We start from the raw sequence: 13,792 nt of genomic DNA, 5'->3' as shown, positions 1-13,792 counted from the left end.
AGGATTACAGGCAACTTACACAGAATATAAAGCATAGCAAGAGGCATAAATTATAATAAGGTGGAAGAAAAAAGGGAAATTAAGAATAAGATTACAGGCAACTTACACAGAATATAAAATGTAGCAAGAGGCAAAAATTACAACTAAGGTGGAAGAAAAGGAAACTAAAAGAATATAACATGGAGGTAGATATAAGACTAAAAGACATAAAACTAAAAAGCATATCTTAAAGAACTATTTCCTTATTATAACTAGGGCATAGGTTTGGCTTTGTCTTTAGCCACTTTGAAAAAGGAAACATTCTTATGATTCATCGCCACTAACTTACAACCCTATCTCACCATGGAAAGTTCCCAAAGGGAAACTCCTTTCAGTTTAGAAATCTCTAAAATTTATTATTATTATTATTTTAATTGAGACAGAGTCTTGTTCTGTCTCCCAGGCTGGAGTGCAGTGGCATTAACTCGGCTCACTGCAACCTCCACCTCCTGGGTTCAAGCAATCCTTTTGTCTCAGCCTCCCGAATAGCTGGGAACACAGGCGCGGCACATTTTTTATTTTTACTAGAGACAGGGTTTTACCATGTTGGATCCGCCCACCTTGGCCTCCCAAAGTACTGGGATTACAGGCATGAGCCACTGCACCCAGCCTAAAATTAATCTAGAATGTAAACTTAAAAGGTAGAAATTTGGAGAGAGGACAAGTCTCATCAAATCGTAGGAGGCTTTGCCTACACAGAATAGCTACATTTTGAGGATGACGTATGATAAACTACATCATTAAGGGTGCAAGGTAGTGCTAATACAGTTAATACTTAAAAACAAAGGTAACGTTTTCAGAGTATCTAGAGTTCTTAGAGGGGGAAAAAATGTCTATGACCTCTCATTAGCAGAAAATAACTGATTATATATATATCAGAGGAGAGAAAGAAATAGAAAGCAGTAATAGCTTCCCGATTAATACTAACTTCATTTGTATATATATTTTTTTAATTTTTAAATTTTAAATTAGTTGAAGAGGTGGGGGGGGGGTCTCACTATATTGCCCAGGCTGGTCTCAAACTCCTAGATTCAAGCAATCCTCCTGCCTCAGCCAATAGCTAGGATTACAGGCACAAGCCACCACACTTGGCTCTGTTTCCCTCTTCTAATAGCAATTTAAATTTGGCAGGAAATTAAAAGCATTACCTAAATCCATGAGGTCTCATCCCCATACTAGCAACATCAGGAGGATAGGGTCCACGCTGATCTTTTGGGAAAACAGCATATCTAGGTCCTAAAGGAGGGGCAACAGGAGACCTAATGTTCCCAGGATAAGGAGGTGGGGGTCTGGCGAAAGCCTGGTTAATATTCTCTGGTTGCCAGTGTTGAAGAGGTCCTGGATGAGGCACTGCGGGTGAGTCCTGTGACCCCTTCTCCTGCCGACCTGCAATCTTCTTCTGCTGTTGCTGCTGAAGAATAATTTCACGCAACTTCTGCCGCTAAATGGGAAGAAACAAAAATCACTGGAATTTGTGGTAATTAATGGCTTTTTAAGGGTTATTGGCTTTTTATTTTTAGATAGCCCAGGCTGGCCTCAAATTCCTGGGCTCAAGCAATCCTCCTGTCTCAGCCTCTCAAGTAGCTGGGATTACAGGCATGTGCCACTGTGCCTGGCAGGTTAGTGGCTTTTTAAATCCTGACACTTTCATTATGTGGCTACTGTAATATTTCAAAGTCTGATGAAACACCAGTTACATTTAACTCTTCAATATATTAGGAAAAGTAATTTGATGATTTGGGTACTTTTACTTGCCAGACAACTATCAGAAAACAAAGCTCCAATATTTAAGGATCCGATGTGAATTCATGAAGACTGAAATCAGATACAGAATAAATTAAACTGGTGTTAATCTCATCAATTTCATTTTTCTTTTTTGCAGTATGACAAACTCTACAGAATTAAAAAAATAAGAAATTAACCACTGTGTAGAAATTACTCAGTTTGATTAAATGAACAGCTTCCTCAAATAATACACTTAAAACTGAGAACATACAATGTGTTTACCTGTCTCAATTTTTCTGTATCTGCTTGGGCCATATTCACAGTATTCTGTGTATCAGTTACTCCTGAAGTTGGCACAGGTCCAGGAAGCTGGGAGACACCAGAGAACTGCTGGCCTTGGGAGTGCATTGGAGAGTTTGAAGATGCACAGAAGCTCCCCTCTGACCCAGGCCTTGGCTGATCAGCAACATCATGGGCAGCTTGACTGGTTCCAAAAGAGTCCGACTGAGATCTTGGAGTCACCGGAGGCTGATCATAGGGATCACGGGCAGCAGATGGGGAAACACGGCTAAATGTGTCTGAAAGGCCAGGTCCAGGGGGCCTAGGTGTCTGGGAACATGTATCGGGTGGCCTTACTAACGGGCCAGGTAAAGCTGGTCCTCGGTTTTGTGCTGCTTGCAGGAAAGGATCCTGATTTGGCATGAGGACTGGTCTTGTCATTGAGGACCTAGTAAAACCCTCTGAAATCCTTGGCCTTGGTGTTGCTGGTGGCTGAGAGTAAGGGACAGATATTCCAGGTCTTGGTGTTCCGGGAGGATGAGCATATGGATCAGAATGCCTCTGATTAGTTACAGATGTAACAAACAAGTCCGTCTGTGTAGATGGTCTTGGGGTTGGGGGCTGCTGACTATATGGGTCAACAGTAGCAGGCCGGGGAGTTCCAGGAGGTTGAGAGTAAGGGTCTGTATTAGACCTAGCTGTTCCTGAAGATTGGGAATAAGAATCTACAACAGGTCGTGGAGTTCCTGGGGGCTGGGAGTATGGGTCCTGAGATGTTGGCCTTGATATGGTTCCAGGCTGGGAAAAAGCCCTTGAAGGATGGGCAAAAGATTCATTCACTGTTGGATGTGCGGTTAGGGGAGGCTGACTATATGGATCATTTGACTGATTATGAGAAAAATTATCTATAGGTCTTGGTGTCAAAGCAGGCCTTTCATAAGGGTCAATAGACAATCGCCTTGATGCCTGTGACACTGATCCATAAGGATCCTGAGAGGATGGAGGAGGTTGCATTGGAGTCTTAAAAGGTCCAGGACCACTATCAAGAGGTGCAGGTGTCAACAAGGGTCGTGCATATGGGTCAGGTATCCGTTGTCTTTGAAACACATCTGCCCTAGGAGATGGTTTAGTAAAGTGATCATTGGTTCCAGCTGCTACAGGGCCTTTTGCAGTTTGTTCTGAAACTATAGGAGACCGGGAGAGGCCCAAGGATTTGGGAAATTGATCTGTCATCACAGGCCTAGGTGTGTCTGGAGGTTTTGCATAGGGGTCATTATTGGTCATGGAGGAAGAACATAAATCTCTGACTGGGGATGGCCTATTTGCTGTTGTCTCATTCATTTGAAGGGGCCTAGATACCGATGATAAAGGTGTACAGTTTTCCACTGGTGCAGCAGAATTTCTTCTGGAAAAACTATGGCCCACAGGAGGTGGTCGAGGGGTACCAACCATTTTTGCATACGGATCCATTGGAGATGGTGGTCGTGAGTTGGAGGACCCAGGTGAAAACACTTGTGGTGAAGGTGGCTGAGAAGTCTGAGCCTGAGAAAGACCCTCCTGAATGGGAATCCGGGATGGGGCTGGAGGAGGAGGTGGAGCTTGTGGTTTTACAAACACATCATCTGATGTAGATGTAGGGGTACTGGGTGGCTGTTTTGTAAACAGTTCTTTATGGAATGACTGTGCAGGAGACATATTTCCATTGCCAGGCTGAGGTGTCAAGGGACTCTGTATCCCACTACTTGGTGTATCTGAACCAGACTGCACCAGAAGATGCTGAGAACCAAACTGCTGTTGTTGCTGCTGCTGCTGCTCATTTTTCACCTGTTCAAGTTTCTGTGTGGCTTCAATTTTAGCTTGCTGCTTACTTTTCTGACGCATTTGCTATTAAAATAGAAAGAAAAAGCAATCACATTTAGGTTAAGGAAGAAAACTACCATCATGGGGGGAAAAAGCAACAGAAAGTTAATTTGTTTGATGTCAGCAGCTACCAGATTGCTCCCATATTAGATTATGAATTCCTGAAGAAGAGAAATTACTCATCATGGCATGTTCCATTTGTGCCTAGGGCAGTATATTGTTTATAATATTTCAATAAACTTCCCAAATCAATTTAAATATATTTTACTGAAAAGAGAAACAAGTCTATCCTTAATCAAATTTTCATGGTCTAAGAACTATATTCTAAAATAATAATGCAAAGACCTCCCTCTCAAAACATAAAAATGCAACTTCAAAAAGTAGATTATCCAAAAATTCCATACCTGTCTAAATTTCCATTCCTGTTCATGTTCTGATTCTCTTTGCTTTAATGGATCTTTAAAAAGCTCTGAATCAATACGAGAGCTGGGATCGATGCTATCTTGCTGTTGCTGCCTTTTCATGGAATCATTTGACATTTGTACTTTATTAATGCGTAAAGCAGCTCTGTTATCTCTGGCTTTTTGCTTTGACAAAAGAAGACAAAAAATATTCACCAGATTATGTTAAACGTTTTAAGGAATAAAATAAAACTATCATGAACTTTCTCAAATAAAAGAAAAAAAGTCAGGTAAAATGCTGAAATACTTACGGCACCTCCCAAAAAAGGATCTGGACACTAACTCGTCTTCTCTCTTTACAGTGCACAGTATCTATCAGTTGAGGATATAATCCTCTCTATGTATTTGAATTAAGCTTAAAGATCCCAGGTGTGATTTAATATTTTAGCTCCTAGTTTTCTTAATACATCCTTAGAAATCACGTCTCCTTCAATTTAGAAAGAAGGGGCTGGGGCCAGGCATGGTGGCTCATGCTCTAAATCCCAGCACTTTGGGACGCCAAGGCAGGTGGAGCGCCTGAGGCCAGGTGTTCAAGACCAGCCTGACCAACATGGTGAAACCCCCACCTCCACTAAAAATACAAAACTAGGCCGGGCGCAGTGGATCACGCCTGTAATCTCAGTACTTTGGTAGGCTGGGGCGGGCGGATCACCTGAGGTCTGAGGTCAGGAGTTCAAGACCAGCCTGAACAATATGGAGACACCCTGTCTCTACTAAAAATACAAAATTAGCCAGGTATGGTGGCACATGCCTGTAATCCCAGCTACTCGGGAGGTTGAGGCAGGAGAATCACTTGAACCCGGGAGGCGGAGGTTGTGGTGAGCCAAGATCGCATGGTTGCACTCCAGCCTGGGCAACAAGAGCAAAACTCTGTCTCAAAAAAAAAAAAAAAAAAAAAAAATCAGCCGGGCATAGTGGCACATGCCTGTAATCCCAGCTTCTTGGGAGGCTGAGGCAGGAGAATCGCTTGAATCTGGAAGGCAGAGGTTGCAGTGAGCCGAGATCGCACCATTGCACTCCAGCCTGGGCAATAACAGTGAAGCTCCATCTCAAAAAAAAAAAAATTTTTTAGAAAAAAAGAAAATATCCAATCAGTCTTTATATTAAAAAAAAAAAAAAAAAAAAATCTGGATATTTGAAACGTATCGTTAATGAAATCACTTCAAAATTTAAAAAATTCTGTCATTACCTAATTAAAGTCAAGATAAAACAGAGCATATCAATACATCTATATATATATGTGATAGAGCATATACACACATATATGCTCTATTCAAAATAATCACTGTAACTGAAAATATGCGCACTGGGGAACAAGCTGGAAAACAACTATATATATTTTCCAACAATAATACACATTTAATATGCTTTAAAATGAAAGCAAGGACTTGGTTCCAGCTGACAATCTTAATTTGGCTCTTTGGGAGAAAATAATTTACCATATGAACTGCGAATCTTATAAAATTACCTAATAGTTCATGGCAAAGATCATGTGTCAAAAACTCTTTAAAGATGTCTAAATATTTCTCTTTGAAGATGCACAGATTCGCTATGAAACCTAACAAGAAAAGAGGTGACTGTGGAAGACACTGAGGCATGCCTCTCTCCAAATTGAGTACAGCTGTCCCTCTGTATCCATGGACTATTGGTTCCAGGATTCCCTGCAGATACCAAAATCCACAGATGCTCAAGCCCCTTATAGAAAATGTCATAGTATTTGCATATAACCTACACATATCCTCCTGTATACTTTCTCCTTTTTTATTTTTTGACATAGCAGGGTCTTGTTCTGTCACCTAGGCTGGAATGCAGTGGCGCAATTTTGGCTCACTGAAGCCTCAACCCCTCAAATCTCTCAAGTAGCTGAGACTACACAGGCATGCGCCATCATACCCAGCTAATTTTTTCATTTTTTTATAGAGACGAAGTCTTGGCTATGTTGCCCAGGCGGGTCTTAAACTACTGGGCTCAAGCCATCTGCCCACCTTGGCCTCTCAAAGTGCTGGAACTACAGGTGTGGGCCACTGTGCCTGGCCCCTCCTGTATACTTTAAGTCATCTTTAGATTACTTGCAATACTTAACACAATATAAATGTTATGTAAATCGTTGTTATACTATATTGTTTAAAAAACAATGACAAGGAAAAGAGTCTGTACAACTTCAGTATAGACGTTTTTCTAAAATATTTATCTATGGTTGGTTGAATCCACATATATAGAACTCATGGCTACAGACTGCCAACGGTACCTCGACTGAAGAGATAAAACAATTTTGAAGTGAAATGAATTCATCCTGCCCCCTATAATAGCTGATTTTCAATCTTCAACATTTTGGTTCTGTTAACTTGCTTATAAAAATGTCACACTCTCTATTAAGACATAAGGAGTTAGAAAATCACTGTAAAAATAAAGTTGCTTGTTGTACAGGTACTAAAAAGCATTTTCTGAAATGGAAATTTGTTTTTTTATTAACCTAATACAAATAAGGTTCAAGCATTGTATTTAAATATTTAAAAGATAGGAGTTTCTTAAAATACCACATATGGTGCTCTTTCCTGTGAGCTTGCTTTTCTCCACAATTTGGCAATTTGCTTCACTCTAGTAGTCCAATCTGCAACAAAAGAACAGAGTATAACAGTTTCTCAGAGTCATGCTAATGACATGCTGTAATAAAAAATGTTGATGAACTGCTGACAGTTAATCTTATTCAGGCCGTATTCTCATGAGGTAGTAGACCTATATTAAGTTCTTTACAAAGAACAAAGATGCTGGCATACTGTAGGCCAAACAAATGTTTTCTAAATGAAGTGTTGCCTCATTAACAACCTAGCTTGTAAAGTTGGGAAGTTTTTTTTTAGATTCAAGGGACAAAGTAGCAAAAATGTAAGCCAAACACAATAAATTCCCTCTGGTGGTAAGATACCACCAGAAACAAAATGTAAGTTTGTAAAACATCTGCGCTAAACAGAAGTCTATCAATTTGACCTACCAGAAGTAAACAAAGTCATTAATAAGCATCTCACTAGCATTTGCGGACAAACATATGGAAAAGTAATCAGTTCAAACCATTTCTATGAAATTCAGTGTCATGATGGTATACAAAATGAAGATGCTTGGCTACGATCAACAGTTAACGATAAGATAAATATAGAAATTATTTATTCCACATTACAAAAAGAAAGCAAGCTTCCAAAAAGCCAATGAAAATGAAAAATCAGTTCATAGACCAACAGCTTTAACACAGTATTTCATGAGGTTCTTGAATCACAAGTAAAATTATTAAAGAAAAACACTTTTAAAAAAGTTATAGCTCTGCTGTAAGGACAATTTGTGCTGACACAAAACGACAACATACCCATATATGTTCATAAACAGCAAATGTAAGCATGGAAAGAAAGTGGCTGAAGAATGGGACACTGCCTTCACAGGTCTCCCTGCATCAAACCATTGATTTCTATTGTTGGATAAAAAGCATTTCATTTATTACAATACGTAAGGAATAAAGTACCATGAAGATGCCAATCCAAAAAGGTACCTAAAAACCAGGGGTCATCCAAATGAAAAGTCACTTCCAGGTACCCCTCTAGTAATTTAAGAGTTTGTGTACTGATAGATAGCTGGGAAACAATTGCAAAACTGAGTCTGAATAACTTTTTCAATCCTGGTTTGTCTGACACCATGAACTCAAAATAATAAAACTGCATTGCTTGCATATATTCAATAATTTACATCTCATTAATCCAAATGTCTCATTCACTGGTTAATCAGAATTTTCACAAACTGTACTATTATTTTATCATCTGCTTTTTTCAAGAGGCAGTGGTAATAGCTGGACAGTCAGGGAAGGTGAGGGGAGAAGAAGGGAAGACAATATTGAATTCGTTTCCTATAAACACTACTTAGAATTCACTGATTTAGCCTAGCAATATTTTTGATTAAATGATAGTTTGGGTTTTAGAAATTTTTGAAGAATCACATAACACTGATTTCCACATATTAATAAGCACTGCTAGGAGCTGAAAAACTGACCATTTCATTAATTGAAACTAACTTTTGGGAAATATGAGAATGGATGCACGGTCTAGGACAAAGTAAACATGCTAGATGTTTCTAGATATCTAGGGAATCTTCATATTGTGGGTCATCATAGATGAAAATTAGTTAAGCTACCTCTCTATTGCAGGTAAAAAAAAAGTTATTGCACATGTGACAAGTTGGTAAAATAGAGAGAAATAATATATTCATGACTTACCAGGGAATTCTTCCTTTAAGTTGGGGAAATTAATATTGGTGTACAGAACCGGTGCAACTGTGGCCATTTCACCCAGAGCCTCCTCTTTCTCCCACTTAAGCGTGCTTCTCTGAGCATTCGACAGTGTGTCATTTTCTCCTTCCACAGTGGGAGCTGATGATGTCCAAGAGTTGTTAGGATCACTTGCCATTGGATTAAAGGCTGAATTTTTATCCCTGGGAAAAAATAAATATCTTCACTTTATAAACATAAAATAACTTTTTAATATATGTCCAAGTACAGCTTTCATTAAAACCTATTACAAAATAGTTAAAAGTAACATGTTTATAGCAAAAGCCACAATAAATGCAACTTACAATAATATCATACACAATCATTTAAGCAGACTAATTTATATATAAAGCAAACAGAAATTAGTGCAATTTAAGTTTCCACAGAAAATAAGGCTTGTACCTGGCATCAGGATAAGGGGATTGTGCAATTGCAGAGAAAGTTCCCAGTCCGCTTCCAGGTGGCAAAGAATTATGTGGGAGATGAGGACTGGGTCCAATAAGGCCATTCATGAGTGGCATCCGTGAAAAAACATCTTAACAGAAAAAAATAATTCCGTTTGCATAATATTCATAAATAACAAGGAGCTGAAGTAAAGTTGACCCTTGAACAACATGGTTTTTAATTGCATGGGTCCACATAAACACAAACTTTTTTCAAACTGAATGCGGATGGAAAACACAGTGAAACCCATGCATAGAGAGGACCAACTTTTCTTGTATGCCAGGTTCCACAGGGCCAACATTTGACTTCTGTATTCTCAGATTTTGGTTATACCTGGGGGTCCTGGAACCAAACCCCCAAGTATAGAAGAGATGCTTGTACTTCTAAAACAAAATCTTTAATGCAATTTAAAAGTAGGATTTTTTTCAGTATTATATAATACTTAAAGAGTCACTTTTGGCTACAAGATTTTGAAATATGATCTCTACAGCTGTGATCCTCTATTTCATTATTGTGTACTAGAAATAGCAAGTGTCCTGGAGTCCAAAAGCCTGGGGTGTGAACCTCAATTTTACCTGTTAGAAGCAGAATCAATTTCTATTTCTGTAAACTGCAGATATTCTGTTATTTGGGTTAATTGAGATAATGTATGTACAGCTCTGAACATAGTTCCTGGTATGGAGTAACTATTCGATACATATTAACTCCTAAAAAATGAATGAATCACAGCAAATGCTAGTAAGTTTTATCAAATATTCTTTCTCTTCATTAAAAATTTACAAACAGATGTTTCTTATATTTTATTCCTGTTCCTCTTAATACAAAAAACCATCTATGATTCTTTTATTCTTTTTTTTTTTTTTTTCTGAGATGGAGTCTCACTCAGTCACCCAGGCTGGAGTGCAGTGGTAAGATCTCAGCTCACTGCCACCTCCGCCTCCCAGGTTCAAGCAATTCTGCCTCAGCCTCCTGAGTAGTTGGAATCACAGGCACCTGCCACCATGCCCAGCTACTTTTTGTATTTTTAGTGGAGGTGCAGTTTCACCATTTTGGCCAAGCTGATCTCCAACTCCTGCCTCAAGTGATCCACCCGCCTCAGCCTTCCAAAGTGCTGGGATTACAGGTGTGAGCCACTGTGTCCACCCCATCTGTGATTCTTAAACTGATACTTTCTCTAAATAGTTTTGAGTAAGCAATATATCTATCACTATCAATCAGATGATTATTGCTAAAAATATATACACTCCGGTTTTGGCTTAATTTTTATAACTTACAGTTCAGCCCCCAAATGTATTTGAATTCTCATTCGAGCTTATTCACAAACATCAAATACCTTATCGTTTTCTTTCTAAATAGACATTAGGCAAATAATAAGACCATCTCATGTTTCTTTACAACACTACTTTAAGCATGTAACTTCAATCCTTATTGTGAAAGTCTACTTGTCTAAACTATTTGGAAATATGCCAACTGTCCATATTGGAGCAGTTTCCAGAAAAAAGAAAGAACAACAACAAAAACTTTGTGTGCCTTCAAAAAGCCCTCCAATTAAACTTGATGATTTGTGGAAATACACAAAGCCTCTGTTAATTGTTGCAACACTTAGAGCTATACTATTACAGGAGATCCACATCACCAATTAATTACACAAATGGCAATACGGAGTTGACTAATACTTGGTATAACTAGAGAATTCCTAACCTGATCACCTGATTTTTTATCTAATGTCACTCCATGGGATTAAAAGTCTCATAAACGTACATTGTCCAATGCGTAATGGTCTTTCACCTAAACCACATCATGTGAATGTTACAACACTAAAGCCTACATAGCTCCAGTGTGTATGTGCAGATACTAAGGACGATCACCGACAAGTTTAAAAGATTTTGTCTCAAAGACTTCCTAGAACTCTCTGACTTCCACAAAGGGGCTTATGTTACTAAATACCACAGCTGGGTCCACTGGATCAGGTTTTCACAATGACAAATGTCTCATGACACTTACATTTACTCCAAGGATTAAAGGGCAAGATTTCTGCTTTTTTTCAAACTAGAATACTACATCTATTTTCAACTTCAGTGAAAAGCAGGTTCCATTAAGGCAGGGGTCCCCAACTCTGGGGCCATAGACTGGTACCAGTCCATAGCCTGTTAGGAACCCGGCCACACAGTAGGAGAACAGCGGGCAAGTGACCATTACGGCCTGAGTTCCACATCCTGTCAGATCAGCAGCAGCATTAGATTCTCATAGGAGCATGAACCCGATCAGTGGCAGCGTTAGATTCTCATAGGGGCGTGAACCCTGTTGTGAAGTGTGCATGCGAGCGTGTTCCTATGAGAATCTAATGCCTCATGATCTGAGGTGGAACAGTTGCATCGCAAATCCATTCCCCAACCCACCAACCTGGGTTTATGAAAAAACTGTCTTCCTTGAAACTGGTCCCTGGTGCCAAAAAGGCTGGGGACCGCTGCATTAAGGAATGTGGAATTTTAATAAACAATATCGAATGTCTTTCATGTAATTAGGAGAAACAAGAGTTTATTGGCAAGGAGAATGTGATCCATACTGTAGCCATCTATCAGTGCCATCTACTGTAACTACAATATTACCATGTTGAAACTTTCCCAATAATATTAGCTATTATTTGTTAAGTACTTTATGCTATGCTAAGCAGTCTTAAAAGCTTTACAGCTTCACGAAAACCCACTGAAATAGGTTATTATGTTCAGCTCCATTTAAGCAAAGAGGACCCACAGAAATTAAATAATTTGTTCAAGGACAAACAAGTAAAAGCAAAGTATTTCATCTTCTTTTATTCAAGAAGTGGTCTCCTTTTTTTTTTCCACCATATCTACCCAAACTAGTCATACTAGTTTATAAAAGTTCAAAAGTTACTTCACAACTTTTACATAAAGGGACTTCAAGTTACTCTACCTCAATCTTGAAAATTCTATTCTCTACTTTATGAACTTTATTACCATCAGATAATAAAGCATATTACATATTACATAATAACATATTACACTTTGCCTCCCCTTTCTCATCAATTCTACTGAAGTTACTCCACTGAAGATTACCAACAACCTACCCATGGTCCAATGAAACAACGTTTTTCAAGTACTCACCTTACTTAACTGTACAACCTGTCTCTAATGATCATTCATTTCCAAGATCCTATACCTCTCACTCAATGTCTCAAATCTCTCACTACTTTTTTTTACTTTCACCTAAACTTTAAAAGGAAGAACGATAAGAAACATGTAATGTGCACACCTAATATAAATCAGATGAGTTAAGCATATACTTAATTACATTTAATTAAAAAGCACTGCTCGAGATTCTATACTCTACTGGCAGTATATTCTCTTAATAAATCTCATCCTTCCCACATCTGCAATTAGCATAATTACACAGATAATTCCTACATTTTCATCCATCTCCTTGACTAACTGCAACTGCCTGTAAGTCAGAATAGTGTATATGTCCCATTTCTACCAACCTAAAAGAGGTCTAAAACTAAATTCACTAGACCTCCACTACCTTCTACCAGCACACACACTAAGTCTTTGTTCCATCTTTCATGATTATCCTCTGGGCCCCTGGTTTATACATAGTCTAATTCACTTTAATTTCCCCCTTTCCTCACACCTTATATCCATTCAGTAGCACAGTCCTACTTGTTCTAATGTCATTTTCTCTCGTATCTATTCCTTCCTTTCAATCAGCACCGAAGTATCTTTACATGGAACCTACTTTTTAACTTAGTCTCAACCACAGTAACCTCATTAGTAGTCTTCTTGTCCCAAATTTATTCCCAATATTGATACCAGAGCTACCTTAGCAAAACATGTAAGTGATCAGATCACACCACTGGTGTGAGGTCTTCAAAGGCTCTTAGAAGCCTGTAAGGAAAGGGCCAGCTGCCTCTGCCTATTTCTCATAGCCCTTTACAATCAGCACCAATGTCCACTTCTAGTTTTGCTTCCTTAAACAATGCCCACTCCCTTTGCTCTGGAGAATGTTAAAGTTGCCATATTGAATAACTATGTGTCACCCTATATGTAACTTGATCATGCTTTGCCCTTACATTAGAACTACTATTCTTTCAAACAAGAACAATGAAATCTTAGTGATTCATAAGGCTGTACTATTCTGTACTATACTACACATTAGTTGTATACCTGAAAGTCTACATTATTAGCATTACAAACTCCTAATGGTAAGCAGCCTTATTCACCTTGTATCACACATTAACACCTTGCAAAAAAAAAAAAGAAAGAAAAAGAAGTCATCCTGTCAAGACCTTTTAAAAATGAGACTGCACAATGAAGTGATTTTCATAATGACTATAAGATGTTTTTAATAAAGAAATACATCTCTGATTTTTAAAATATGCACTTTCAGTTCAGAAAACATAAAGACAGCTCATTTTTATAAGTTGAAAAGAGAAATACTGAATAGTTCTTAATCATTAAAAAAGCATATGGGGGCAAGGCATGGTGGCTCACGCCTGTAATCCCAGCACTTTGGGAGGCCTAAGAGGATGGATCACAAGGTCAGGAGTTTAAGACCAGCCTGACCAAGATGGTGAAATCCTATCGCTACTAAAAATAAAAACAATTAGCTGGGCATGGTGGCAGGCACCTGTAATCCCAGCTACTAGGGAGGCTGAGGCAGGAGA

The 13,792-nt window shown here is 38.7% G+C and overlaps 1 protein-coding gene across 18 annotated transcripts in view; it reads right to left on the bottom strand.

The window, feature by feature from the left end:
- Nucleotides 1-13,792, bottom strand: part of LOC105474928 (lysine methyltransferase 2C) — a 310,251-nt gene that overhangs the window by 44,705 nt on the left and 251,754 nt on the right. For all 18 annotated transcript variants that reach the window (XM_071094207.1, XM_071094202.1, XM_071094205.1 and 15 more), the window contains 6 exons: nt 9,070-9,202; nt 8,617-8,831; nt 6,902-6,975; nt 4,308-4,490; nt 2,047-3,927; nt 1,188-1,480 (listed from right to left, as the gene is read on the bottom strand). In XM_071094207.1, the coding sequence (XP_070950308.1) occupies nt 1,188-1,480; nt 2,047-3,927; nt 4,308-4,490; nt 6,902-6,975; nt 8,617-8,831; nt 9,070-9,202 (2,779 nt within the window). The remainder of the gene's footprint in view (nt 1-1,187; nt 1,481-2,046; nt 3,928-4,307; nt 4,491-6,901; nt 6,976-8,616; nt 8,832-9,069; nt 9,203-13,792) is intronic.

This window comes from Macaca nemestrina, chromosome 4, assembly GCF_043159975.1.
Source record: "Macaca nemestrina isolate mMacNem1 chromosome 4, mMacNem.hap1, whole genome shotgun sequence".
NCBI lineage: Eukaryota > Metazoa > Chordata > Mammalia > Primates > Cercopithecidae > Macaca > Macaca nemestrina.
Note: the sequence above shows the minus strand (reverse complement) of the source record. Positions and strands in the feature narration are given on the sequence as shown.